The sequence below is a fragment of the Pseudorasbora parva genome, chromosome 18, assembly GCF_024679245.1.
Source record: "Pseudorasbora parva isolate DD20220531a chromosome 18, ASM2467924v1, whole genome shotgun sequence".
NCBI classification, from domain to species: domain Eukaryota; kingdom Metazoa; phylum Chordata; class Actinopteri; order Cypriniformes; family Gobionidae; genus Pseudorasbora; species Pseudorasbora parva.
Window position 1 is genome coordinate 3,845,105 of NC_090189.1, and position 27,409 is coordinate 3,872,513.

General features: G+C 41.3%; 1 protein-coding gene across 3 annotated transcripts in view; it reads left to right on the forward strand.

Moving 5' to 3' along the window:
• LOC137046694 (myosin heavy chain, embryonic smooth muscle isoform-like) overlaps positions 1-27,409 on the forward strand; it is a 52,811-nt gene that overhangs the window by 18,827 nt on the left and 6,575 nt on the right. The window contains exons 2-12 of one of the 3 annotated variants that reach the window (XM_067424035.1): positions 3,398-3,460; positions 11,663-11,774; positions 18,435-18,875; positions 20,914-21,150; positions 23,067-23,162; positions 23,422-23,565; positions 23,987-24,079; positions 24,916-25,122; positions 26,218-26,322; positions 26,560-26,712; positions 27,057-27,224. In XM_067424035.1, the coding sequence (XP_067280136.1) occupies positions 11,742-11,774; positions 18,435-18,875; positions 20,914-21,150; positions 23,067-23,162; positions 23,422-23,565; positions 23,987-24,079; positions 24,916-25,122; positions 26,218-26,322; positions 26,560-26,712; positions 27,057-27,224 (1,677 nt within the window). In that variant the 5' untranslated portion in view covers positions 3,398-3,460; positions 11,663-11,741. The remainder of the gene's footprint in view (positions 1-3,397; positions 3,461-11,662; positions 11,775-18,434; positions 18,876-20,913; positions 21,151-23,066; positions 23,163-23,421; positions 23,566-23,986; positions 24,080-24,915; positions 25,123-26,217; positions 26,323-26,559; positions 26,713-27,056; positions 27,225-27,409) is intronic. The other 2 variants (XM_067424037.1, XM_067424038.1) reach the window with 2 other exon arrangements.

Genomic DNA, 27,409 nt, shown 5'->3' on the forward strand with positions numbered 1-27,409 from the left:
ATCACTGCTTCTTTTATGTCCTTACGTAATGACGTCATTTCTATCATCCCGGCGGATGAAGATACATTCAAACACATTCATATAAAGTATTTGTAATCAAAACTTAGTATAGTAATAATTATTATTGTCATCATCATCATCATCTTGGAAACGTTTTTTAATTCATGTTTTGCAAAAGCAATCAATACAGCCACTGATGTTTTACACAGATTAAATAAATTTACATTGACATAACACACACAAATCCTTGGTTCACCCGTGCTCATATATTATTAGCATCCATTTTCCGAGAGAAACAGCAGCCGTCCCACTCCGAGAGAAACAGCAGCGGTCCCACTCCGAGAGAAACAGCAGCGGTCCCACTCCGAGAGAAACAGCAGCCGCCCCACTCCGAGAGAAACAGCAGCCGTCCCACTCCGAGAGAAACAGCAGCCGCCCCACTCCGAGAGAAACAGCAGCGGTCCCACTCCGAGAGAAACAGCAGCCGTCCCACTCCGAGAGAAACAGCAGCGGTCCCACTCCGAGAGAAACAGCAGCCGTCCCACTCCGAGAGAAACAGCAGCCGTCCCACTCCGAGAGAAACAGCAGCGGTCCCACTCCGAGAGAAACAGCAGCGGTCCCACTCCGAGAGAAACAGCAGCGGTCCCACTCCGAGAGAAACAGCAGCGGTCCCACTCCGAGAGAAACAGCAGCCGCCCCACTCCGAGAGAAACAGCAGCCGTCCCACTCCGAGAGAAACAGCAGCCGTCCCACTCCGAGAGAAACAGCAGCGGTCCCACTCCGAGAGAAACAGCAGCGGTCCCACTCCGAGAGAAACAGCAGCGGTCCCACTCCGAGAGAAACAGCAGCCGCCCCACTCCGAGAGAAACAGCAGCGGTCCCACTCCGAGAGAAACAGCAGCCGTCCCACTCCGAGAGAAACAGCAGCCGTCCCACTCCGAGAGAAACAGCAGCGGTCCCACTCCGAGAGAAACAGCAGCCGCCCCACTCCGAGAGAAACAGCAGCCGTCCCACTCCGAGAGAAACAGCAGCGGTCCCACTCCGAGAGAAACAGCAGCGGTCCCACTCCGAGAGAAACAGCAGCCGCCCCACTCCGAGAGAAACAGCAGCCGCCCCACTCCGAGAGAAACAGCAGCCGCCCCACTCCGAGAGAAACAGCAGCCGTCCCACTCCGAGAGAAACAGCAGCCGCCCCACTCAGAGAGAAACAGCAGCCGCCCCACTCCGAGAGAAACAGCAGCCGCCCCACTCCGAGAGAAACAGCAGCCGCCCCACTCAGAGAGAAACAGCAGCCGCCCCACTCCGAGAGAAACAGCAGCCGCCCCACTCCGAGAGAAACAGCAGCCGTCCCACTCCGAGAGAAACAGCAGCCGCCCCACTCAGAGAGAAACAGCAGCCGTCCCACTCCGAGAGAAACAGCAGCCGTCCCACTCCGAGAGAAACAGCAGCCGTCCCACTCAGAGAGAAACAGCAGCCGCCCCACTCAGAGAGAAACAGCAGCCGCCCCACTCCGAGAGAAACAGCAGCCGCCCCACTCCGAGAGAAACAGCAGCCGCCCCACTCCGAGAGAAACAGCAGCCGCCCCACTCCGAGAGAAACAGCAGCCGCCCCACTCAGAGAGAAACAGCAGCCGTCCCACTCAGAGAGAAACAGCAGCCGTCCGACTCAGAGAGAAACAGCAGTAACTCGGAGAGAAACAATAACTCGTGGATGCAGTCATATGTTATATCCTGTGTTTTATATCATATTCACACAAATGGGTAGGTTTAGGGATGGAGTGGGGTTGGGTTACATGTTAAAACGTGTCGACATACCATAATAATATAAATGTAAGTGAAATAATGCTTGCTGATTAAATTGAGAATCAACCTCCAACATGTCATAACCCAGCGCGTCTGTGTATGACGCCAAAGGTCTCTCATTGAAATGAACGGAGCACCCAGCGCATCGAAAAATGACACAGGGCACCTTTAGCGTCTTCATTGTGACACAGAAGGCACTTGACCATGCTTCGGATTTTGACGCCTTGGGAGTGAGAACGGGTTGGCATACTACAGAAATAGTAGTATGGTATGTTATAAAATTATATTATAAAAGTTCTCTCACAAAAGTTTTTCCCAATGATGCTTTTTAGGTGTTTGTGCTTTGAGGCAGATGTCGAATTCAAAGTCATTTGCATACTGAAATGATTAACGCAAGACTTTTATCAAACTGCATGCATTAATGATTTAACACATGCAAACGTGTGTGTGTGTTTGTTTCATTCAGGCGGTCAGAGGATCAAATAAATGCATGTTGTGTTAGAGATTCTGCTTTTTCCATCTAGCCGCTGTTCATGTTGTTGAAAGGTGCAGGTTTTCTCTATAAGTGTCACTAGCTGCTGGTTTTCATCCAAACGTGAAGCGAATCTTTCAACGGAAGATGTTTGTATGTTTACAGCATTAGTTGAGATTTTTTCCCTTAAAATTAACATGTAGCTACTGTACCTGAGACTTATCCAACTGGATCCATATTAAATCAAGATCAGAGTAAACTGCAAAATTATGAATATAAATCATGAAAATCTGTTTCTGGTACCATTTTTTTTTTTTTTTTTTTTTTGGATTTCCACCTGGATTTGGCCGACCCAAATTAAAAAGCCTCCCATACACACATACAGTGGTCTAAGTTCAAAATGTTGAGGTCATTTTACAGGAAACCCTTTAAAGTTACACAAAACACTGCTAAAAGTGATTAACATGGAAGTGTATGTTGTCTAAGCTGAACAACATTCAAGCAGGAAAACCTGCTCTAGTAGAGAACAAACACAACATCAAGAGTTTGAACAAGGCCGTAATATGTCCTTTAAAATCGAGGCAGGACACACACACACACACACACACGTGAGATGTGTTGTGGTTGTATGAGCAGATCAGACAGATTGAAGTCTTCTGTCTGTTTTTCTCCCATCTGGGACTGAAACTCTCCCAAAAGCCATTAGTGTGTGTGTGCCTGTTTATGTGGTTTATGAGGACACACATTTGTATAACTACATGGGTATTACACTGGTATTACACTATATATGTGGTTTATGAGGACATATCAAATGTCCCCATAATTCAAATAGCCTTAAAAACACACTAAATTATGTTTTTTTAAGAAAGTAAAAATGCAGAATGTTTCCTGTGATGGGTAGGTTTAGGGGCAGTGTGTGTGTGTGTGTGTGTGATGGGTAGGTTTAGGGGCAGTGTAAGGGGATAGAAAATACGGTTTGTACAGTATAAAAACCATTACGCCTATGGAGAGTCCCTGTAAACCACATAGACCAACGTGTGTGTGTGTGTGTGTGTGTGTGTGTGTGTGTGTGTTATAGTGATGCTTAATCATCTTTTATATGATTGTGTGTGTGTTTGTCAACAGAGTTTTGCTGAAGAGGACCGAGAGACTTTGAGAAACTGAAGAGTAACGGCAGAACAACACCACGTGAGTCTTTCATTAATACGCCTTATACAAATATTATGCATGACAGATCACTTGTTTATGTATTTTCAATTAAATATGAATATTTATTCAAATATGTACATCAGTTTTATTACTATTGGAATGAGCATTAAGTAATAACCTTTTTAGTGTTATGCAATGATATAATGTTTGTTACACACACACACACACACACACACACACACACACACACACACACACAAAAGAGCTGCATTACACAACTAGTTAGTGTAATTAGCATAATTTACAGAGACAAATATTAAATATTACATCATGATGTGTGTGTGGTAGTTTAAGTGGCAAATCAGACGGATCCCAGCATGCTTTGCTGCGGTTCAACCAGACACTGTGTGTGTGTGTGTGTGTGTGAGTGTGAGAGAGAGAGATCGTATGTGATAGGGCTGCATGGTTTTACAAATGAAAAGTGTGTATATAATATTTAGATTATATATGACTAATAAGAATAATTATGATTATTATTGTACAATAAAAATATTTATCAGAATAAGAAATATTACTATCACAATAAGTATGTTAGAATAAATATAACAATAATATTTATATTTTATAGAAACCTGCTGTGTTGCCGTTAATATGCTATTACTAAAAATCATTAAAAAAGATCTACGGATTTATTGTAAAAATAAAAAAAAAAGTTAATTTATTAATTATTTTTCTTTGTTTCTTCAGTTTGGAATCTCTCTCTCTCTCTCTCTCTCTTTCTCTCTCTCTCACACACACTCTCTCTTTCTCTCTCTCACTCTCTCTCTCTCTCTCGTCTGTAATCCAGCATCTGTTCCGGCTGAATTAACTCTTTAACGCGTGCCTGATTTGCATATTAACCCTGTTAATGGAGAGTTGTCTTTGTTGTGTGGATGGCATCAGTGGCGAGCGTCTGTCAGTAAATCCTGTCCTCGATTCACCTTCATCCAGACACGTCCAAACACATCCCTGTGTTCGGCTCAGGGCGTCTCCCTCTCTCTTCCAGTAAACCGGCTGTCGTTTCCGAACTTCTTCAGATCTCGTTTGTGACGTCGTGTGGGGTTTGGCTTTTTCTGTTCACATAATAATGCTGATTTACTGCATCGACTTGCATTTCGAAACTAAAATGATCCAGGTCCGTGTTTCAGAACCGACTCAAGTCGTTACTTGTCTTGGGAGATTTACATCAGGGCGCCACAATCGCTTGAATTCCTCGGAAAAATAACAACCAGAATCCGTGTAATCCCATGAGCGCTATACATGCAGCCTTTACGATGTGATTTACATTTTACATTTTACATTTATGCATTTGGCAGACACTTTTATCCAAAGTGACTTGCATTGCATTAAGGGTACACATTTTACATTATTGTCAGTTCTTGCTTTGCCTGGGAATCGAACCCATGACCTTGGCGAGCGCCACGCTCTATTGTTTGAGCTACAGGAAAGTTCTGGCCTTTATTTGAGGATTTAAGAGCTTTACATTTAATCATTTAGCAGACACTTTTATCCAAAGCGACTTACAAAAAGGGGAGAGCAGTAGAAGCAACGAAACAAACACGGCCAACAACCTGCAAGAGCTGTAAGAATTTTCAGTTAATCGAGCACAGTACACAAACATTTTTTTTTTTTTTTTTTTTAAGACAAACAGAAAATTTTATTGGATAGTTAAGTGATTTTTTTGAAGGGACAAGTGAAAAATAATTTAACTTGCCCGACGGACAAGATCCTGATTAAAACAAAAAATAACTAGCGAATCCCCAAAATGCACGAATGATTGTGCATTAATGTAGTGTAAGTGGCGATCGATAGTGGATGATAATAATATATGATGAACTGACGATAACAAGGTCTCGCTGTTGACGCTCGTGCTGCCTCTCGAGGAGAAATTACAACACTAGAGCGTTTAAGCCGTTTGCTGAATACCATCACAACTGAAAATGACACTGCTTTCATATGACAGTTTCAGAAACAATTAATTAACATTCACTTAAATTTACCTTCACTTAACGTCATTTACATTTTAGATGCTATATTGAGCGCTTTTGTTCGATTTCAGCAGCGAAAATCGTTCACAGCAGAACCGTAACGCGTCTCACAGCAACAAGTGTGTTACTGAACGATTCAGTGTTTGAATGAATCGTTTGAATGAACGACTCAATGACTCACGCATTAGGACAGCCACCTGCTGCCACCTACTGGAGGTTTAGTTTCATGTTTAAACACACTTTACAACATTTCTTTTTTGTCTATTCAAAACTACAAATCTCAAAACATTATTTAATGCAGTAGTAATTTTTCAGTGTAAATTATTTAATTTTATTGTTAACAGCCCTTATAGTGTCTTAATTTAATTTAATGTATTGATCAAATTTAAGAATATAAAATTAAACCTGAAGCATAGCCTATATTTAATAAGACTAGGGGGGAAATGCCCTTTATAAAAGGTACAAATATCACAAATTTGAAATGATTCAATAAAAATTAAAAAAAATATGCAGATTTAAATATGTCAAAGCTGATTGAACACTGGTGAGAATATTGCTTCAGAATAAATTATAGTTACAACACACACACACACACACACACACACACACACACACACACAAAATAAAAAAATTATCGAACTTTTTTCTGGACAAGCACATGAACATGCTTAATGTCCAGCCCTGGCTTTGATTGCTTTAATCTGAACTGAGACGTGTTTCTGAACCTTCAATCCTTTGCAGTGTTTTATTTAAACCGCAACTAAACCATTAAACCAGCAACAATAAATAAAACAATGCATTTTAAGGCGTCAAGTTGTTTTCCTCGATGCTCCTGTCAGCTGCTCATATCAATAAATCATTGATGTTTTCATAATTAATGTCTGGCCTTTATCAATCTTTTGTTCTTCTGTGTTGCTGAAGTTTGCCTGTTCCCTCAGTCTCTGGTTATTTCTGTCCTGTTTGTCTTTTGTCCCTGGAAAGAAGCGATCGGCAGATCTCGCCTCATAAATTAACAGGGATGTGATTGGAAAGGACCGATCCGTTCGCACCTGTTTCTCTCGTCTCATTATCCAGCCTCATCTGTCGCTCACGCACCGTTTGATTGGTCGAGAGAAACTCAGCGTGACATCATGACTGTTGGTTTGATTTCACACTAGTAGCTGTGATGGAAACCTCTAGTGTTAACCTTAAAACGACGCAGAACACCCTAGCAACTGCATAGCAACAGTCTAAAACACTCAGGACATAACTGCAACTGCATAGCAACCACCTAAACTAGCCAGTACACCCTAGCAACTGCATAGCAACAGTCTAAAACACTCAGGACATAACTGCAACTGCATAGCAACCACCTAAACTAGCCAGTACACCCTAGCAACTGCATAGCAACAGTCTAAAACACTCAGGACATAACTGCAACTGCATAGCAACCACCTAAACTAGCCAGTACACCCTAGCAACTGCATAGCAACAGTCTAAAAAACTCAGGACATGACTGCAACTGCATAGCAACCACCTAAACTAGCCAGTACACCCTAGCAACTGCATAGCAACAGTCTAAAACACTCAGGACATAACTGCAACTGCATAGCAACCACCTAAACCACCCAGTACACCCTAGCAACTGCATAGCAACCATCTAAACCACCCAGTTCACCCTAGCAACTGCATAGCAACAGTCTAAAACACTCTGGACATAACTGCAACTGCATAGCAACCACCTAAACCACCCAGTATACCCTAGCAACTGCATAGCAACAGTCTAAAACACCCTAGCAGGTGTATAACAGCCTAAAACAGTCAAAACACCTGAGCAACAGTCAGATCACCCTAGCAACTCCAAAGCAAAAGCCCTAGGATCTCAAAACACATTCGCAACTGCATAGCAACAACCTAAAACACACAGAACACCCTAGCAACCCCATAGCAACAGCCCAAACCACTCAAAACACATTTGCAACTGCATAGCAACAGCCTAAAACATGCAGGACACCCTAGCAACTCCATAGCAACAGCACTAGACACTCAAAACACATTTGCAACTGGATATCAACAACCTAAAGCACTCAGAGCATCCTAGTAAGGGAGACTGAAATGTTCCCAGGGTTCCTTATGAGGGCAAAACCAAGTTGTGTGTGTGTGTCGACCTTCTGCCGCTCCCTGTGGGCGTCTCTTGGCTCTGGATGAGTTTTGGCTTTCTGAGAGGTTTATTTGCTGAGGTCTGACCTCTCGTCCCGTGTCTCTGGGCACCGGGTTTCCTTCAGACGACTTTCTCTGGAGTCATCCAGAAAAAAACAAACACGGATTCAACACATTCAGATTCATCAAATAAGGGATTTGAGATGGATTATTATACAATTTTGACATTATAACATGACATTATTATTTAAAATATATATATTTATAAGACTCTTCAGTTCACCTCGTACCTAAAAGCTGGTTTATTGTTTTATTGAACGTCTGCTTTTCTCAGGTGTCGAAAGGCGTTTCGTTTTCCATGTGAATGTTGGATCTAAATGTGTCTGTTCGCGGGCTGGGGGCTGATTGTGGTGTGTAGTTTGTGATGCGTGTAGTGTATGTTTGTGATATGTGTTTGTGGTGTGTGTAGTGTGTTTGAGATGTGTGTAGTGTGTTTTTGATCTGTGTAGTGTGTTTGTGGTGTGTGTTTTTGATCTGTGTAGTGTGTGTTTGTGATGTGTAGTGTGTGTGTGTGTGTTGATGTGTGTGTGTGACGTGTTAGTGATGTGTTTGTGAGTGTGTGTTAGTGATATGTCACATCACATCATAAACACATGTGGTGTGTGTGTGTGTAGTGTGTTTGTGGTGTGTGTAGTGTTTGTTTGTGATGTGTGTGTGTGTGTGTGCGTGACGTGTAGTGTGTTTGTGATGCGTGTAGTGTGTGTGTGTAGTGTGTGTTTGCGAGCAGACAGCTGGCGGTGCGGGCCGCAGGAGCCCGGTGGGGTCGTACAGACCTCATTTCCAAAGCCACTGTAAACAGAAGGTTAAAGAGGGTTCAGAGGCGGCTGCTCGCGCTGCATTAACACACACTCGTCAGCCTCCACAACACATCACCGTCATGTGCCAAAAGTCATGGACATCTTCAGCTTTTATTTAAAAAGCTGATTGTGTAAGCGTAGTTGTGCTTTGAGTCGATTCTTGTTTTATTTGTGACAATAATGCAATTAGTGATCGACCGATATTGTTTTTATTTTATAACCGATACAATTATTTGCATGTTTTTGTGCGTGTTATTTCTGTTTTGTTTTTGTTTTTTCAATTATAGCAACAGCACCGAACTGAACTTTTTAAACAATGTAATTTTTGCAGTCTCACTCCCTTGCATAAAGAACAAAAGAGCATTTAAAAAAAACATACATTTTAACCTTGATGATGTTGCATCTTTTTATTTATAGCTACGGCATATTAACAACATGCTAAATACATTTAAAAAGGTCTGCTTTCAAATGGAGAACATAAATAAATGAGAGTTGTGTCCATCAACTCCCCTTAACTAAGCTAAGCTAAGCTTAAGACTTTAAAAAATAGTTTAAAAAAAAAAGTTCATAAGCTCTTGACTTTTAAAAAATGACTTAAAACATTTATCTTTAGCTTATGTCTTTAAGCTATTAAATCAATTAGTATTTTCCCATTTTTAAATTATCTTAAGCACTTTGAGATTTGTTCCAAATGTAAAGTGCAATACAAATAAAATGTATTATAATTTATTATTATAAATATAAACATTATTATAAAAAAGGGTTTATGTTTTTAATAGACTAAAGAGTGAATAGTCAATGGAATATGCAAACATTGTAATAGCGATGATGTATTCACGGTTTTATTTATTTTTTCTGACAGAGTCCATCTCATCTGGTAGGCTACGGCATCAGAATTATTAATTATTAATAATGTTTGCGTCGGTCTAGATTGATGAAATACCTGACAGAGTACGTCTCGCGGAGATAGGCCTAATAATTAATTTCCACAGAGCTGTAATTATATGTTTATTATTGAAATGTTATATAGCAGACGTTAAGATAATTTAAGGAGTGGGTCTTGTTTAAAGTTACATACGGTGACTAGCCTGTGCTGGAGCAACAACCGGTGAGGAAACGGCTGAACTTCACCAGATGAGAGAGGGAGAAACACATTCGGCGCTTTTATTTCCTACATGCTCTTATTCACGGATGTTTTATTTAATTCATGTGAAGTTACGTCTTTATTGTGACATGGCGGATTACCTGACTCCGTGATCATCTCTATTTTTAGCGCCAAGTTTAAACTAGGTTACATAACCACAGATATGTATCTATGTACATAACTACATAGTAGCATCGCATAACATCTTATTTGTGCAGTACTGTTATGCTAAATAAAGTTTATTAATTACGGGGTGCAAGTTATTTTACCTTTTTGAACACTGTTCTCATCTCCCATCAGACGCGGGGCTTTAATGGCGGACTTGTCGTTGTCGCGATTCTCAAAATGGCGTCTTTTTTTTTTTTTTTGATGAATCCGCTATTACCAAACCACTACCCGATTATTGGAAAACGCTTAACTATCGTGAAGGCAATATATCGGTCGATCACTAAATGCAATGAAATATGACAAATTGTGCAATATTTTTTTGTCCAGGCAGTCATTAGAAGAAACGATGAACAGATGCGAAACGAGAGTTGTTAATAACTCATTATGTTCTAGTCTTTTTCCTGAGCTTCCTATTTTTCTATGCAGTTTTTTCTTAGCTGTAATTGCCAAATAATTCTGTCAGATAAAATTGATTTTGATGATGCATCATTTCATATTATCTTTGATTCCTAAACATTTAAGATTTAATCAGTGCTAATGTGGAAAAATTATGCATCTTATCGATTACTGTGGCCTGTTGTGCAAAGTTTCACGTCTCATCCGCGCTTCATTATAGAAATGTATGTTTTGCATACTGTGGTAAATACACAGTGTAGTAGATTGTGGCCGCAGGGACAAAACCAGCCCGCAGTCGTCTCTCTATAGTGTTATTATAGTTTGCTGGCTTTGCCTCTTCTGTTGGATTTTTCCCACACGGAAATTCTGACCAATCGAAAAGCATTTTAGGAAATGCCATGGCCAATGAGTGATGTGGATGTTGTCACGTGCCTGCGTTTTGGTTCGTTTCAACTGGTTCGGACCAAAGTGACCAGTGTGGTGTGAAAAGGAACCAAAAAAGCTGAAAAATGCAACAATGTATAATTGTTTGCCCTTGGTTCGGACCAAATGAACCGAACTAGAGATGTGAAAGCACCCTGAGATCGCAAACCCAAACTGGACCAATCAGCTGCAAGCAAAGACGCACTTAAGCCACACCCCCTGTATCTCTCGTTCCAAATGAAACCAGTTTATAATGACAACTTTAGAAATAAAATTGTGCATCTTTTGGTGCTAATTATTTATTATATTTGTATTATATGAGTTATAATCACTTTGAATTCATAGACTATGTTCATATAAATATTATATTAATTGACAAGTAGCCAAATAGTAATATAAATGCGTTCATAATTCTTTTAAACAATGAGTATTAATTTGAGCTCTTTGTGAACCTATAATTAAGCATATTTCTTTGATTCACGTCATGCATTGATATAGCCAGATCATCTTTCAGCTGCTTTTCTCAATCTTCAGAAGAGAAGTGGATCAAACGGACGCTGTGATTGGCTGTTTGCAGCACGTGTCACACTTTCAGGTGCACGCGCTTCAGAGTTGATCGCTAACTCTGGATTAAACCTTTTAGTTTGAGTTGACAGAGAAAGTTTATACCGAGCTTTGAGAAACGGTTGAACTTGATCTAAACCAGGCTGGATTTATCTGGATCTGTCAACTCTAAACCTTCTCAGAGTTTGTTCAGCTAGCTTTAAGAAACAGGCCTCAGATCTGTTTGAACTGATCAATGTTTATTTTGGTGGTCACTTCCCTCCACTGATGTGTGCATGCATGTCTCCCTCTAGTGGAGAAAACACACACTGCAGACAGAGCTTGGCAATGCATCTTTTCAGGAATGATTCTGCAGATTTTTTTTTTTTAATTTTAGGATGTGTATGAAGTGTCTAAATCGTTTTTTAGTGAGAATGTGTGTGAATTGTCATGCACATAATGTCCCAATGTAATGCTTTATTATCTCCTGATGCTGCTTTCTGAGGTGCTCGTGTTTATTTGATTCTTTTTCTTTGTATTTTAGTTCTAGAGCTGCTGAAGTGCATCGTGAGAAAAGACGTGTGGAGAAACTGAACCAACTGAGTGACAAACTGACCAACGGGATGCCAGGAATGAGTGCGCAGGAAACCAGCACGGTACACACACACACACACACACACACACACACACACACACACACACACACACACACACATACACACACAGATCAGCGGATCTTTTACTATAATAGTTTCCTAATGACAGAATATTTGTGTCAGTTTCTGCTGACTGTTGCTTCAAAACAAGAGCATTTTACATGACAAGAAATTAATTTGAATATTGAAATTAATACGGAACATTTAAAAAGAAGGGTAACACTTTACAGCAAGGTTTTGCTTGTTTATTTGTGTGTGTGTGTGTGTGTGTGTGTGTGAGAGAGAGAGAGAGAGAGAGAGAGAGAGAGAGAGAGAGAGAGAGAGAGAGAGAGAGAGTGTGTGTGTGTGAGAGTGTGTGTGTGTCTAAATGTGAGAGAGTGTGTGAGAGTGTTTGCGTGTGCGCGAAAGTGTGCGTGTGCGCGCATTTGTGTGCGTGTGCAAGCAAGTGTGTTGTGTGCGTGAGCGAGTGTGTGTGTGTGAGCGAGTGTGTGTGTGTGTGTGTGTGTGTGTGAGCGAGTGTGTGTGTGCTAGTGTGTGCGTGTGTGAACGAGTGCGTGTGCGTGTGCGCGTTTATGTGTGTGTGTGAACAAGTGTGTGTGTGTGTGAGCTACTGTGTGTGTGTGAGCTACTGTGTGTGTGTGAGCTACTGTGTGTGTGTGAGCTACTGTGTGTGTGTGAGCTACTGTGTGTGTGTGAGCTACTGTGTGAGCGAGTGTGTGTGTGTGTGTGTGAGCGCGTGTGTGAGTGAGCGCGTGTGTGTGTGTGTGAGCGAGTGTGTGTGTGTGTGTGTGTGTGTGTGAACGAGTGTGTGTGTGGTAGTGTGTGCGTGTGTGAACGAGTGCGTGTGCGTATATGTGTGTGTGTGAACAAGTGTGTGTGTGTGTGTGAGCTACTGTGTGTGTGTGTGTGAGCGAGTGTGTGTGTGTGTGTGTGAGCTACTGTGTGTGTGTGTGTGTGTGAGCGAGTGTGTGTGTGTGTGCGCGTGCGTGCGAGTGTATGTATGCGTGCGTGTGTCTTTTGATATGTATTTGTTTAAACGGCTCCAGATGTTGCTGATGTTTCTCTGGATCTTATGGAGCATCTGTCCGCTCACCTGCCGGCTCCTCACACTCTTCTCCTCCGTCACGTCTCGTTCTCTCCTCTTTCACCATGTGTTGTCATTCAGGGCTTTTGCACACATTCTGTTGTTTCGCTCTTTCCTCCAGAGATTTTGACGTCTCCTTTTGATGTTGGAGGAAGAGTGGGCTTTTATTGCTGATGAATTAGATTTGTAAAACCAGCTGCTGGAGTATTAATAAAACTGATAATAAATGAAGAGCCTGTTTATGAACAAAACTAATATCTAATATTTATGAGAACTAATATCTGCAGATGAGCGCAGAAAAATTATCATGTTTTCCTTTTAAACGAAGTTTATTTTTCTGAGCAGATATTAGTTTTACTTGAAGCTTAAATTCACTTCATTTTGATAATTATTTCCCAGCACAACTTTACTTAAAGCCTTTATATATCATGTGTTATTTTTAAAGCATGGTATGATTTCATGAATAATTGTAACACAATTATAATATATTATTATACTTATGTATTCATTGTTACCTTTACCAAACAATGTCAGATGTAATGGGGAATCTGCAAATGTCCAATTATTTATAATGCATTATAACGTACACCATGAATATCTTTATAATGCATTATAACGTACATCATGAATATCTTTATAATGCATTATAACGTACATCATGAATATCTTTATAATGCATTATAACGTACATCATGAATATCTTTATAATGCATTATAACGTACATCATGAATATCTTTATAATGCATTATAACGTACATCATGAATATCTTTATAATGCATTATAACGTACATCATGAATATCTTTATAATGCATTATAACGTACATCATGAATATCTTTATAATGCATTATAACGTACATCATTAATATCTTTATAATGCATTATAACGTACATCATGAATATCTTTATAATGCATTATAACGTACATCATGAATATCTTTATAATGCATTATAACGTACATCATGAATATCTTTATAATGCATTATAACGTACATCATGAATATCTTTATAATGCATTATAACGTACATCATTAATATCTTTATAATGCATTATAACGTACATCATGAATATCTTTATAATGCATTATAACGTACATCATGAATATCTTTATAATGCATTATAACGTACATCATGAATATCTTTATAATGCATTATAACGTACATCATGAATATCTTTATAATGCATTATAACGTACATCATTAATATCTTTATAATGCATTATAACGTACATCATGAATATCTTTATAATGCATTATAACGTACATCATGAATATCTTTATAATGCATTATACATAAAGGCTTTAAGTGTTTCCACCAACACCACCCTAACAATGCAAAAAATAGATGCTAAAACTACTAGTGACCACATTCTGGCAAACATCCATCCGATTTGCTGGGACATACGCAGCTCATTTTTTCATATTATTGTCGAAATGTAGTTTTATCTTGTGAATTGCAGAGCACAGACGCACTCGGTGTAATTTTGAGCACAGGATCGCAAAAAAACTGGGTCAGAGCGCATCCTCAATCCAGAGCCATATGTTACTCTACCAGGCCCTGAGGGAAACACACACACACATATATAGGCACACACACAGCACATACTCTCTCTCACACTCTCTCTCTCTCTCTCTCTCTCTCTCTCTCTCTCTCTCTCTCTCTCTCTCTCTCTCTCTCTCTCTCTCTCTCTCTCTCTCTCACACACACACTCGTATATAGGCACACACACGCAGCACTCTCTCTCTCACACATACATACACGTTTACACACAAACACGCGCACACACACACACACACACACAAGCGCACACACTCTACCAGGCTCTAAAGGAAAACACACACAAACGCTAAGAAACACACTCTGAGCTGTCCTGAGATTCACCCTTACAGATTCTGTTATAGATGACAGTTCCCATCGTGTGTGTGTGTGTGTGTGTGTGTGTGTGTGTGTGTGTGTGTGTGTGTGTGTGTGTGTGTGTGTGAATCAGGCAGATGTAGAGTGATGCGAGGTATTTGTGACCGACAGCCGCTCAATCTCCTCTCGCTCTCACGGCCTGTCACATGACCTCATTAGCATACTAATCCCCGCCCCCGCCACGGCAACAGGCTCGGCGATTGTGGCCCTCATAGACCGTAAAAAAAGGTGGCCCTGCAGGGAAAAGCGTCAGGGATTTTGGGGAGTTTATTTCAGCAAACGTGTGGTATCTTCATAATGTTAATCATCTCTGTCATATTCATAAATGCCAGGCTGTCACAGGCTTATATGATGTCATTTATTTCAATTTACTGCTCCGAAACACAGACGCAGCCTAGTCTCGGGGGACGTTCTGCCGAATGAAATCGTATTTGGTGGAAATTAATCACATTAAACTGTAGATTAAGTGATAATCCTCTCAGAGCTCTTAAACACTGTAAGTGATTTGCGTCATCGTTGACCCGGGGAGCCGCTCGGTCCGTTACCCGGAGATCAGTGCAGCGTCCCTGGGGAGGAGCGCCGGGCGAGCCCCTGGATTAGGCCTTAAAATCGCCCGTCGGACCCTCATTTACATGATTACGCTTTAATTATGTGAAATATTAAATGATGGTAATTCCAGTATTTTGCGTGTGTGTGACGCATGTTTGTCTGTGCCGATTTTACGGACGGCCGGCTGTTTGGGATTTTATTATTTTGAACGCTGTAAAGCCCAAGAGCGTTATATCTGGCTTCTATGGCTCATATAGTATGATATAGGGAAGATACAAATATTTATTTATGATTGTTTTACTTGCTAAAGAGATGTAAACTGTCAGAAGGAATGCAGGAGATTGTGTGTGAAAGGTTTATCATGTTCAATCTCACACACGAGCTGTGATTCTGTGGGCTCTATAGGGGGGATTGTAAAAGAGCCGCTAGTGAGTATCAGAGCTCATATAATTTGATTTATCGCCTCTCGTTTCCCTGATCCCTCTAAGCTCAAAGTAACATGTCATAACGCAATTGCATTTGTCCGGACCAGTGGCACATGAACTCAATGTCCAAATGAGCATATCATCACTGAATCTATCCAGAAACACACACACACTCATGCATACATACATACACGCACACACAAACGCGTACACACACGCTCACAAACGTACACTCACATATACACATGCTCACACACTCGCATACATACACACACTCACGTACACGCATACATACACACACTAACATGCATAGATACACACACACACACACACACACCCTCGCATGCATGCATGCATACATACACTCACCTACACGCATACCTACACGCATACATACACACACTCACACATACATACATACACACTCTCTCACACATACACATACTCACGTACATGCATACATACACACACTCACATACATACATACACTCACATACACACATATATTTTGTCTCATTATTATTATTATTATACACAATCTCACACACATACACACACTCGCATACGTACACACACTCACATGCATACACACATACATACACACACACACTAACATGCATACACACACACCCTCGCATACATGCATACATACACTCACCTACACGCATACATACACACACTCACCTACACGCATACATACACACACTCACCTACACGCATGCATACACACACTCACCTACACGCATCCATACACACACTCACCTACACGCATACATACACACACTCACCTACACGCATACATACACACTCTCTCACACATACTCACGCTCACATGCATACATACACACACACACACACACACACATTTTGTCTTTTATCCCCCATGATAGCATGGTTTTGTGAACTCTCTCATACGTCCTCTTCTGATGTTTCCTCTATCTGTGTCCCTGCTGGACAGAGTTAGTCTGAGTGTGACCCCTGACCTCTTGAGTGACAGCTGTGGCATGATGGTAGTCGACAGCGACAGCCAATGACAGGCCGGTGTGATGCGTGTAGGTGATGCTGATGTCATGTGATGATCTGCGGCGCTGTGGTGGGATCAGTGTGTGTGTGTGTGTGTATAGATTTGAGATGCTGCTCCTGAAGGACAGCAGCTCTTCATCCTCATGTCAGAGCGCAGTGAACACGGCGACATTCTGTTGATGGGTTGAGAAGCGGTTTGGTGTGTTGTTGCGTCAAGAGCCTAGCATTGTTAAGAGTGTGTGTAGAAGATATGCAGATCTCTTCATCTACGACTGCTTCATAACACACGTGCTGTCTTCACTGAACAGTGAGCGAGATTACCGTACGGTGTGTCCTCGGTCACAGTGTAGGCATATGTAAAACATGTCACAGTGTGTGAATGTTGGTTTGAAAATCAAGATATTATTGCGATCCAAAGAGTCCTAAAAACATGAATGCAATGCTTGGCTCATAGAGGGTTATTTATCATTTAAATAAATGAATATGCATCATAAATACCACCACCTATTACATAAAATAACATTTTATTTTCTTTGCTTAAAGGAAAATACATGATATTAAAACGTAACAAAAATATTATATTATATAATGTAATGAATATAATGAGTGCTGGGGAAAACATGTATCTAAATATAATAATTATACACAAACTTTTATCTTGGATGTGATTTATCACTGAATTTTGAACCCAGCACTAAATGTAAATATAATATAAATACATAGTATTTATAAGCATAAATGTAATATTTTAAAGGTGCATGGATAAATGGATAATCACATATTTTCTGTTTTTGTAAAAAAAAAAAAAAAAAAAAAAAATATATATATATATATATATATATATGTGTGTGTGTGTGTGTGTATATATTTATATATGTGTGTAGTAGTTAATATATATATATATTTGTTAAAATCTTTTTTAAAAAGATCATTTTTAAAATAATATAATTAATATAAATACAATGGTTTTTTGAAAATAGCCATACATTAAATGTTATATGTGTATACATGATTTGTAAAAAAAAAAAAAGTAACTATTATAATATATAATACAAATAGCATTTTGAAAATAAGCATAAATTAAATATGTTAAAGTTGCAGGAATAAATATACTGTTTTGAGAATTTTTTATACCAAATGTATTTATGTAAAACTATACATTACATATTTGAAAAAGCATTTTTAAAAAGAGACAATTTTCTAAGTGTGTATGTTTTTGTGGAACGAAAATGTCTCACTTTTACTTTGCATAGCACTTGCGTACTGTGATTTTTGGAGTAATATTACCCAGAACCCCTTGCACAACAGTTCAGGCCGTTTTGATTATGAATCGATCGAATGGTGAATAATTTGAGCGATATGCTCATATTCACAAAACGGTGAGGCTAAGGAAGTTGAATCTCCAGAAACTGGAGTAATGTAAACTGTGGAATGAAGTGATGATTCATTTGAGGGATGAAGTTTTGGTTGCTGTTCCGTCTGGGTGAAAGTGTGGCGGTGTATTTCATAACTCAGATGCATCTGTTCTGTTGTAATATGGACGCCGTTGCCATTAGATGGGTGTTTCGTGTCTTTTCCCCTCAGGAATATAACCGTTGCACAAATCGGGTGGGAATGTTTCCTCAGAACAGTAGAAGAATGGAGTGTGTGTGTGTTTATAGGGAACAGAGAGGAACACAAGCGGTCAGAAACGAGCGCCCAAAGGCAGGAGCGTCACCCTGGAGGACGAGGACTGGAACCGGGCGGCCCATAAGAGGGCGGTGCTGAACTCCGGGTCCAATCTGATGCGTTCAGGAAGCATTAAAGACCTCATTTACAGGTTCGATGGGTCACACACACCGCCTCCACGCGCGCTTGGGTCACTGAAGATCAAAAGTAAAGACTTGAACGGACGGGATACCGGGAAAATGAGACACGAGGGCACAGAACGAGGGAAGATCCAGAACCCAGTCTCGTCTGGTGAAATATCAGATCCCAAATTACACGAACCCTCAGAGCAGAAACGTCCCGCCGCAGAGAAGACGACAGAAGAGCGGACCAAACGCATCACAGACTCCACAGAGCACAGGACGGAGAGTCCAGGGGCTTCTGTTCCCGCTCCGGTAAGTCCGGTATCGGACGCCATCGTCAGCCTCACTGCTTCACTGCGACTCTCCACACGCATGACATCACCTGTCAATCACCTGACATCATCAGCTGACACCTGTCAATCAGCCGTTTGATTCCCAGCTGCACGCTTCATCAATCACCTGACACTAACCAATCCAACACCGCAATCAGAGGCCATCAGTCATTCGTTTATTTATATTATTTTAGATTTACAATTTATTTTATTTACATTTTTGGATGGATGGATTTTTTTGATTGAAAACTTTGTTGAAGAATTGGTTAATTGATGGATTGATTAGTTTTTTTGATTGACAGATTTTTTTTATTGATTGATTGATGGACTGATAGATTGATAGATTGATTGTTTTTTTATTGATTGATTGATTGATTGATGGGCTGATAGATGATGGATGGACTAATTGATTGATGGACTGATTGATTGATTGATTGATTGATGTACTGATTGATTGATTGATGTACTGATTGATTGATTGATTGATTGATGGGCTGATAGATGATGGATGGACTAATTGATTGATGGACTGATTGATTGATTGATTGATTGATTGATAGATTGATTGATGTTTGATTGATTGATGTTTGATTGATTGATGGACTGATTGATGGATGGACTGATAGATTGATGGATGGACTGATAGATTGATTGATGGACTGATAGATTGATTGATGGACTGATAGATTGATTGATGGACTGATTGATAAATGGACTGATTGATTGATGGACTGATAGATTGATTGATGGACTGATAGATTGATTGATGGACTGATTGATTGATGGACTGATTGATTGATTGATAGATTGATTGATGTTTGATTGATTGATTGATGGATTGATTGATTGATTGATTGATGGACTGATTGACTGTGATTGATGGACTGATTGATTGATTGACTGATTGATTGATTGATTGATGGACTGATTGACTGTGATTGATGGACTGATTGATTGACTGACTGACTGACTGATTGATTGACTGATTGATTGATTGATTGACTGATTGATTGATTGATTGATTGATTGATTGATTGATGGACTGATTGATTGATTGACTGATTGATTGATTGATGGACTGATTGACTGATTGATTGACTGTGATTGATGGACTGATTGATTGATTGACTGACTGATTGATTGACTGATTGATTGGTTGATTGATTGATTGATTGATTGACTGACTGATTGACTGACTGATTGATTGATTGATGGACTGATTGATTGATTGACTGACTGATTGATTGATGGACTGATTGATTGACGGACTGATTGATTGATTGATTGATTGATTGATTGACTGATTGATTGACTGATTGATTGATGGACTGATTGATTGATTGACTGATTGATTGATTGACTGATGGACTGATTGATTGATTGACTGATTAATTGATTGATTAATGGACTGATTGATTGATGGACTGATTGATTGATTGATTGATTGATTAACTGATTGACTGATTGACTGATTGATTGATTGATTGACTGATTGATTGATTGATTGACTGACTGATTGATTGATTGACTGATTAATTGATTGATTGATGGACTGATTGATTGATTGATTGATTCATGAATTGATTTAAAAAAAAGATTGATTCTTTTTTTGACAATGGATTGATTGATTATTTAATTTTGGTTAGCATTTAATTTAATTCATTTATTTATAGTTTTTATATTATGAGTTGTTTTTATATTTCCATTTTTATTTACCTTATTTAAATTATTTTCGATTTATAATTTAATTAATATTTTTGGATGGATGGATTTTTTGATTGAGTGATTTCTTTCATTCATTCGACGATAATAACCCTGCGCATGAGCGCTTTAGATGTGCATGTGTGTGTTTGTCGCGTCTGTGAGTGTGTGTTTGTCGCGTCTGTGAGTGTGTGTTTGTCGCGTCTGTGAGTGTGTGTGTAACTGCACTACACACATCCGATCTGATGTAATCTTGTGTTTTGGATGTTGAGGTCACTACAGGTCACCGTCACTCACACCACTCTTTTCTTTCCCAGCATTCCGACTACAACGGTGAGAAGCAGCACAGCAGTCCTCAGTCCGATGAGGAACCCACGACCCCTAAAGTCCGGCCCAACCCAAAGTACCAGCTCTTCCTGGGCTCCAACGGCTCCTCGGCCTCCAACGGGTCGGCCGGCGGCGGGAGCAACGGGAACCTCATGAGGATCAGCTCGGCCATGCGTGGGTCCATGGAGTCGCTGTCGTCCCGGGACTGGGACAGCATGTCCGACAGGGTGAGTGTCTGAGGAACTGCTCTTCTAAAAGAAATGCCTTTGATTATTAGAGTCAGCTGAAACTACAGATAAAACATCAAATTATGGTGATAAATTGAAATGTATTTTATTGCATTTATCATTGTTTAATTTGGTGTACTAAAATAATCTCAAGTAATGAAAGTGACGTTGTGTTCGGTGACGTTGTGTTCGGTGACGTCGCGTTCGGTGACGTCGCGTTCGGTGACGTCGCGTTCGGTGACGCCGCGTTCGGTGACGCCGCGTTCGGTGACGCCGCGTTCGGTGACGCCGCGTTCTGTGACGCCGCGTTCTGTGACGCCGCGTTCTGTGACGCCGCGTTCTGTGACGCCGCGTTCTGTGACGCCGCGTTCTGTGACGCCGCGTTCTGTGACGCCGCGTTCTGTGACGCCGCGTTCTGTGACGCCGCGTTCTGTGACGCCGCGTTCTGTGACGCCGCGTTCGCAGTATGAACGTCGCGTTCGGTCGCGTTCGCAGTATGAACGTCGCGTTCGGTCGCGTTCGCAGTATGAACGTCGCGTTCGCAGTATGAACGTCGCGTTCGGTCGCGTTCGCAGTATGAACGTCGCGTTCGCAGTATGAACGTCGCGTTCGGTCGCGCTCGCAGTATGAACGTCGCGTTCGGTCGCGCTCGCAGTATGAACGTCGCGTTCGGTCGCGCTCGCAGTATGAACGTCGCGTTCGGTCGCGCTCGCAGTATGAACGTCGCGTTCGGTCGCGCTCGCAGTATGAACGTCGCGTTCGCAGTATGAACGTCGCGTTCGGTCGCGCTCGCAGTATGAACGTCGCGTTCGGTCGCGCTCGCAGTATGAACGTCGCGTTCGGTCGCGCTCGCAGTATGAACGTCGCGTTCGGTCGCGCTCGCAGTATGAACGTCGCGTTCGCAGTATGAACGTCGCGTTCGGTCGCGCTCGCAGTATGAACGTCGCGTTCGGTCGCGCTCGCAGTATGAACGTCGCGTTCGGTCGCGCTCGCAGTATGAACGTCGCGTTCGCAGTATGAACGTCGCGTTCGGTCGCGCTCGCAGTATGAACGTCGCGTTCGGTCGCGCTCGCAGTATGAACGTCGCGTTCGGTCGCGCTCGCAGTATGAACGTCGCGTTCGCAGTATGAACGTCGCGTTCGGTCGCGCTCGCAGTATGAACGTCGCGTTCGGTCGCGCTCGCAGTATGAACGTCGCGTTCGCAGTATGAACGTCGCGTTCGGTCGCGCTCGCAGTATGAACGTCGCGTTCGGTCGCGCTCGCAGTATGAACGTCGCGTTCGGTCGCGTTCGCAGTATGAACGTCGCGTTCGGTCGCGTTCGCAGTATGAACGTCGCGTTCGCAGTATGAACGTCGCGTTCGGTCGCGCTCGCAGTATGAACGTCGCGTTCGGTCGCGCTCGCAGTATGAACGTCGCGTTCGGTCGCGCTCGCAGTATGAACGTCGCGTTCGCAGTATGAACGTCGCGTTCGGTCGCGCTCGCAGTATGAACGTCGCGTTCGGTCGCGCTCGCAGTATGAACGTCGCGTTCGGTCGCGCTCGCAGTATGAACGTCGCGTTCGGTCGCGCTCGCAGTATGAACGTCGCGTTCGCAGTATGAACGTCGCGTTCGGTCGCGCTCGCAGTATGAACGTCGCGTTCGGTCGCGCTCGCAGTATGAACGTCGCGTTCGGTCGCGCTCGCAGTATGAACGTCGCGTTCGGTCGCGCTCGCAGTATGAACGTCGCGTTCGGTCGCGCTCGCAGTATGAACGTCGCGTTCGGTCGCGCTCGCAGTATGAACGTCGCGTTCGGTCGCGCTCGCAGTATGAACGTCGCGTTCGCAGTATGAACGTCGCGTTCGGTCGCGTTCGCAGTATGAACGTCGCGTTTGTGTTCGGTGACGTCATGTTCAGTGATCTCTCTGTGTTCTTTCAGATGGGCGGTTTTGAAAGTCCTCCCAGAGTTTTCAACAGTCCGTATGCGACGCTGTCATTGGACTACAATCCCATCAACAGGATGTCTGATTTTAAGGTAAGTGGATTCACATTCAGTGTTTGTGTATGTGTGTGTCCCTCTAGTAGACAGAACATGTACGTCAGCTCCATCCGTGTGTGTGTGTGTATAGATGCTCAATGTCCTACTTAATTGTCTTCAACAATGATTATCTACATTTTTATCATTTTTATAAATTCATATTAATCCAGACTGCATGATATACTACTAAAACTTAATTTGTCACACTGCAGGACTGTTGACTGTTATTCCTAATGTATTTGACTGTGTATGTCAGACACAGGAAGTGATGTCACCCGGCGTCTCTGAGATAAACCTCTTCGGTTTGAACAGAAGCGTGAGTCCCAATAACAGTCCGGCTCTGAACCAGCGCTCACGAATCCCCGGATACGACAGTCTGACGCGCAGACGAGACGTGAGCGTGAGTTTATTATTACACATCAAACTATACATTTACATAATAAAACCTTTAAATAACATAATTATTATTCATTATATTAATTACAATTATATATTAATAAATTTCATTCATGTATAATTAAATAACTTGAGTAACTTTATATATAATTATTTTAATACAATTAATAATACATTATAAATGTATGTGTGTAACTTATTTAAATATATACAGTATATATAATGATAATGTGTATGTGTAATTAGATTACTATTTAAAATTAAAATAAATAAATTATTTTAGTAAAATTATTATATATTTATGATGATATAATTATTATTATTTTTCTTACTGACACTTTGTCTCAGTAGTTAATTTGATTTGAACTAAAACAAAGTAAAAAAAAAAAGGAAAGTTAGTTTGAACTCCTGTGTTTCTCCTGAAGGCCACACCGGGTCAACTCATGCATCGGAACAGCCAGCCCAGCAAGAAGGATTTCGTCCAGGAGTTGACTAAACAGCTGGACGACTGTCGCAGGGTCAGTACGGCACACCATAGTCTTCCTCTGCTCCCACTGGAAAGACATTTCAAACTGTTTTGCTCAGTGTTTTGAGGTCAATCCAGTGCTTGAATAGAAATGCGTGAGTTTATCAGTCCGACCAAGCATGAGCTGCTTCTGGTTCATTTGTCTCACTGGTAATGGAAGGTTTTATTCGGCACATTTTGACACATGCGGTCATAAATCATCCAGATCTCTCATGTATATATACAGTATAATGCACAGACAGTATACGTACTAATAACTGCTGGTATACTGCAAAAAATGCTTTTCTTACTTAATATTTTTGTCTTGTTTCGAGTCAAATTTAAGAAAAATTCTTACAATAAGAAACATTTACTAGACAAGTACAAATTACTGTCTTGTTTCGGGAAAAAATAACTCAAAATTAAGTGAGTTTTTGCTTAAATTAAGCAGAATAATCTGCCAGTGGGGTAAGAAAAATAATGTTGTTTTAAGAATATTTTGCTCACCCCACTGGAATATTATTCTGCTTATTTTAAGCAAAAACTCTCTTAATTTTGAGTATTCTTTCCCCAAAGCAAGACAATTACTTTTGCTTGTCTAGTAAATACTTCTTGTTTTAAGAATTTTTAGGTGTTTGGACTAGAAACAAGACAAAAATACTTAGTAAGAAAAGCAATTTTTGCAGTGAGGACTGCGAACATTGATATTCAAGTCTAGAAAACGCATTCAAACCACATTTTGAATTTCTACATATTCTACTTATGCTAATTTTATGTTTTCTGCTCTTAGAAAGAGAGAAACCATGACTATTACCTTTAACGTGTCTTGATTTACTGGGTGCGCTACAGAGGAACCAGTTTCTGGAAGCGGAGAGCATCGAGCTGGAGAAGGAGAGGAATCAGATCCGCTTCGAGATGCGAGGGCTGCTGGTGAACAACGAGGATCTGCTGCGGACGAACACACAGATGCAGGGCGAGATGAACCGGCTGAGAGAGAGGATGGTCGAGTTAGAGAGCAACAACAACGTGATGCAGGAGCGCTTCAAAAAGATGGAGGTACAGAACACACACACACACACACACACACACTCAGGTCTGGAAGAAAAAACTCACTTCATTTCCTCCATAGGGACGCTGATTCTTAAAGGGGCGGTTCTGTGGGTTTTTTTCTAGGCTTGGTTGTGTTTATGGGGAGCAGTTTAACATATCTTAATACTTCTTTTTTTATTCTTCTAAAAACGCTGTATTTTTCTTCTATTCTCCCTTTATTCCACACCGCTGTCTGTCCTTTGAACGGCTCGTTTCCTTCCTGCTTCTATGAAGCCCATCCCTCTGAAAAACGCAATGGTCTTAGATTGGTCAGATGGCCAAATGTAGTGTCCTGTATTTTTATTGGCTGAAGTGCCAAGCACAGGTTGCCGGAAGCCACGCCCCTTCCCATTACGGGCAGAAGTCACATCTGCGGAGACTAGCGAGGGTTCATGATGTCACCAACACAGGAAGAAGCTTGCTGTAGTCCAAACCGGCCACTTTTGTAGGCAATAAACTGCCATAACTTTAAAAGACAATATCTCCGTTTGCATTGAACTTTCAGCGCTGTAACTTTGCAGAGACTGTTTATGCTCAAGCAGCAACATTACACACTAACTAAAGTTAAAAAAGTCAAATCACATGACACCACCCCTTTAATGGATAGTCGATGGTATTTGCTTCTGTTGAGGTGGTCAGCACACATTATTTTAGTTTAGTTATAAAACGATCGTGTTTAACAGCGGAATTGCTGGAGAAGAACTACATTACCCACAATGCTGTGCAGAAAATTCCACCAATCAGTGTCAAAACAACAGCCTGTTAGCTGCGCCCACTTCCATAAATGCAAATTATGTAAGATTCAGTCTTTCTACTCTCAAAATAAGTAGTTTTATAGGTTTACTCTCATTTTTAATATGATTAGGCTGTTCGCAATGTATCATGGGATTGTAGTTATTTCTCTCACTAAAGCTATTAAGTTCACACTTATTTTATTTTCAAATCTTTTTTTGCTTCAAATGAAAGTTTATAATGTTGTGATTTCTCCTCGTAGCTGGGTGGGCCCTAATGCACTATAGAGCTGTGATTGACGAGTGTGTGTGTGTGTCTGTGTGTGTGTAGAACGAGCTGAAGGAGGCGCGTGAGGTGATGGTTGAAGCAAACACTCAAGAATACGCCTTCAACTTTCTGCAGCAGACGCTCAAGAACAAGATACAAGACACAGAGGTGTGTACCAACATTTTATTATTATTATTACTAAAATGATCTTACCAACCCCAAACTTTCAAAGGCTAGTGTGTGTAATGATATATCCACGGCAAGGTTATTATCGTTAAATAAAGATAGAATCATCATAAAAAATAATTACTTGAAAGATGTTCATCTATGCTTTTGTGAAGGTAATGTCAAATCATTAAAAATGCATTTATGATTGCTGTTTTTGTATTTTGTGTGTTTCTGTAGGAAGCTCTGGAAAAACAAACTCAACACGCTCAGACCATGTCGGAGAAGCTCTGGCTCACCGAGCGCAGTCTGGAGGAGCTGGAGCTGGAGAAGGAGAGCAAAGCCAAGAAAGCTCTAGAACTCGGAAATACTGTTTTCAGACTGGAGACGGAGGTACACACACACACACACACACACTGCCCCTAAACCTACCCATCACAGGAAACATTCTGCATTTTTACTTTCTCATAAAAACTCCTCCTGTGTGATTTATAAGCCTTTTGTAAAGTGGGGCCATGGGTAATGTCCTCATATTTCACCCTCTCCTGTAATACCTGTGTCATACCCATGGCATTATACACATTTGTGTCCTCATATGTCACAAAAACATGCCCACACACACAAGCAAATGACATCAGTAGAAAAGCGAAGTTGTTTAGAGTTGCAGAAACCTGTTTTCTTCAGAATACAGAATGTGAAGACGTTTGAAGTCAATGATGTGTGTGTGTGTGTTTCAGCTGTCAGACGCTCTTCAGGAAGCGAACCAGGCGCGATCAGAGCTGAGTTTGCAGCAGAAGCTGCGGGCCGACGCTCAGCTGAGGGTGGAGGAGCTGGAGGAGAGCGTGCTGGAGAAAGACCAGGAGCTGCTGCGGCTCACACAGATCGTCTGCAGACTGCAGGGAGAGGTCAGACACTGGAGGAATGATGCTGTGTGTGTGTGTGTGTGTGTGTGTGTGTGTGTGTGTGAGAGAGAGAGAGAGAGAGAGTCTGCAGGGAGAGGTCAGTGTGTGTGTGTGTGTGTGTGTGAGAGAGAGTCTGCAGACTGCAGGGCGATGTCTGTGTGTGTGTGTGTGTGTGTGTTTGTGTGTGT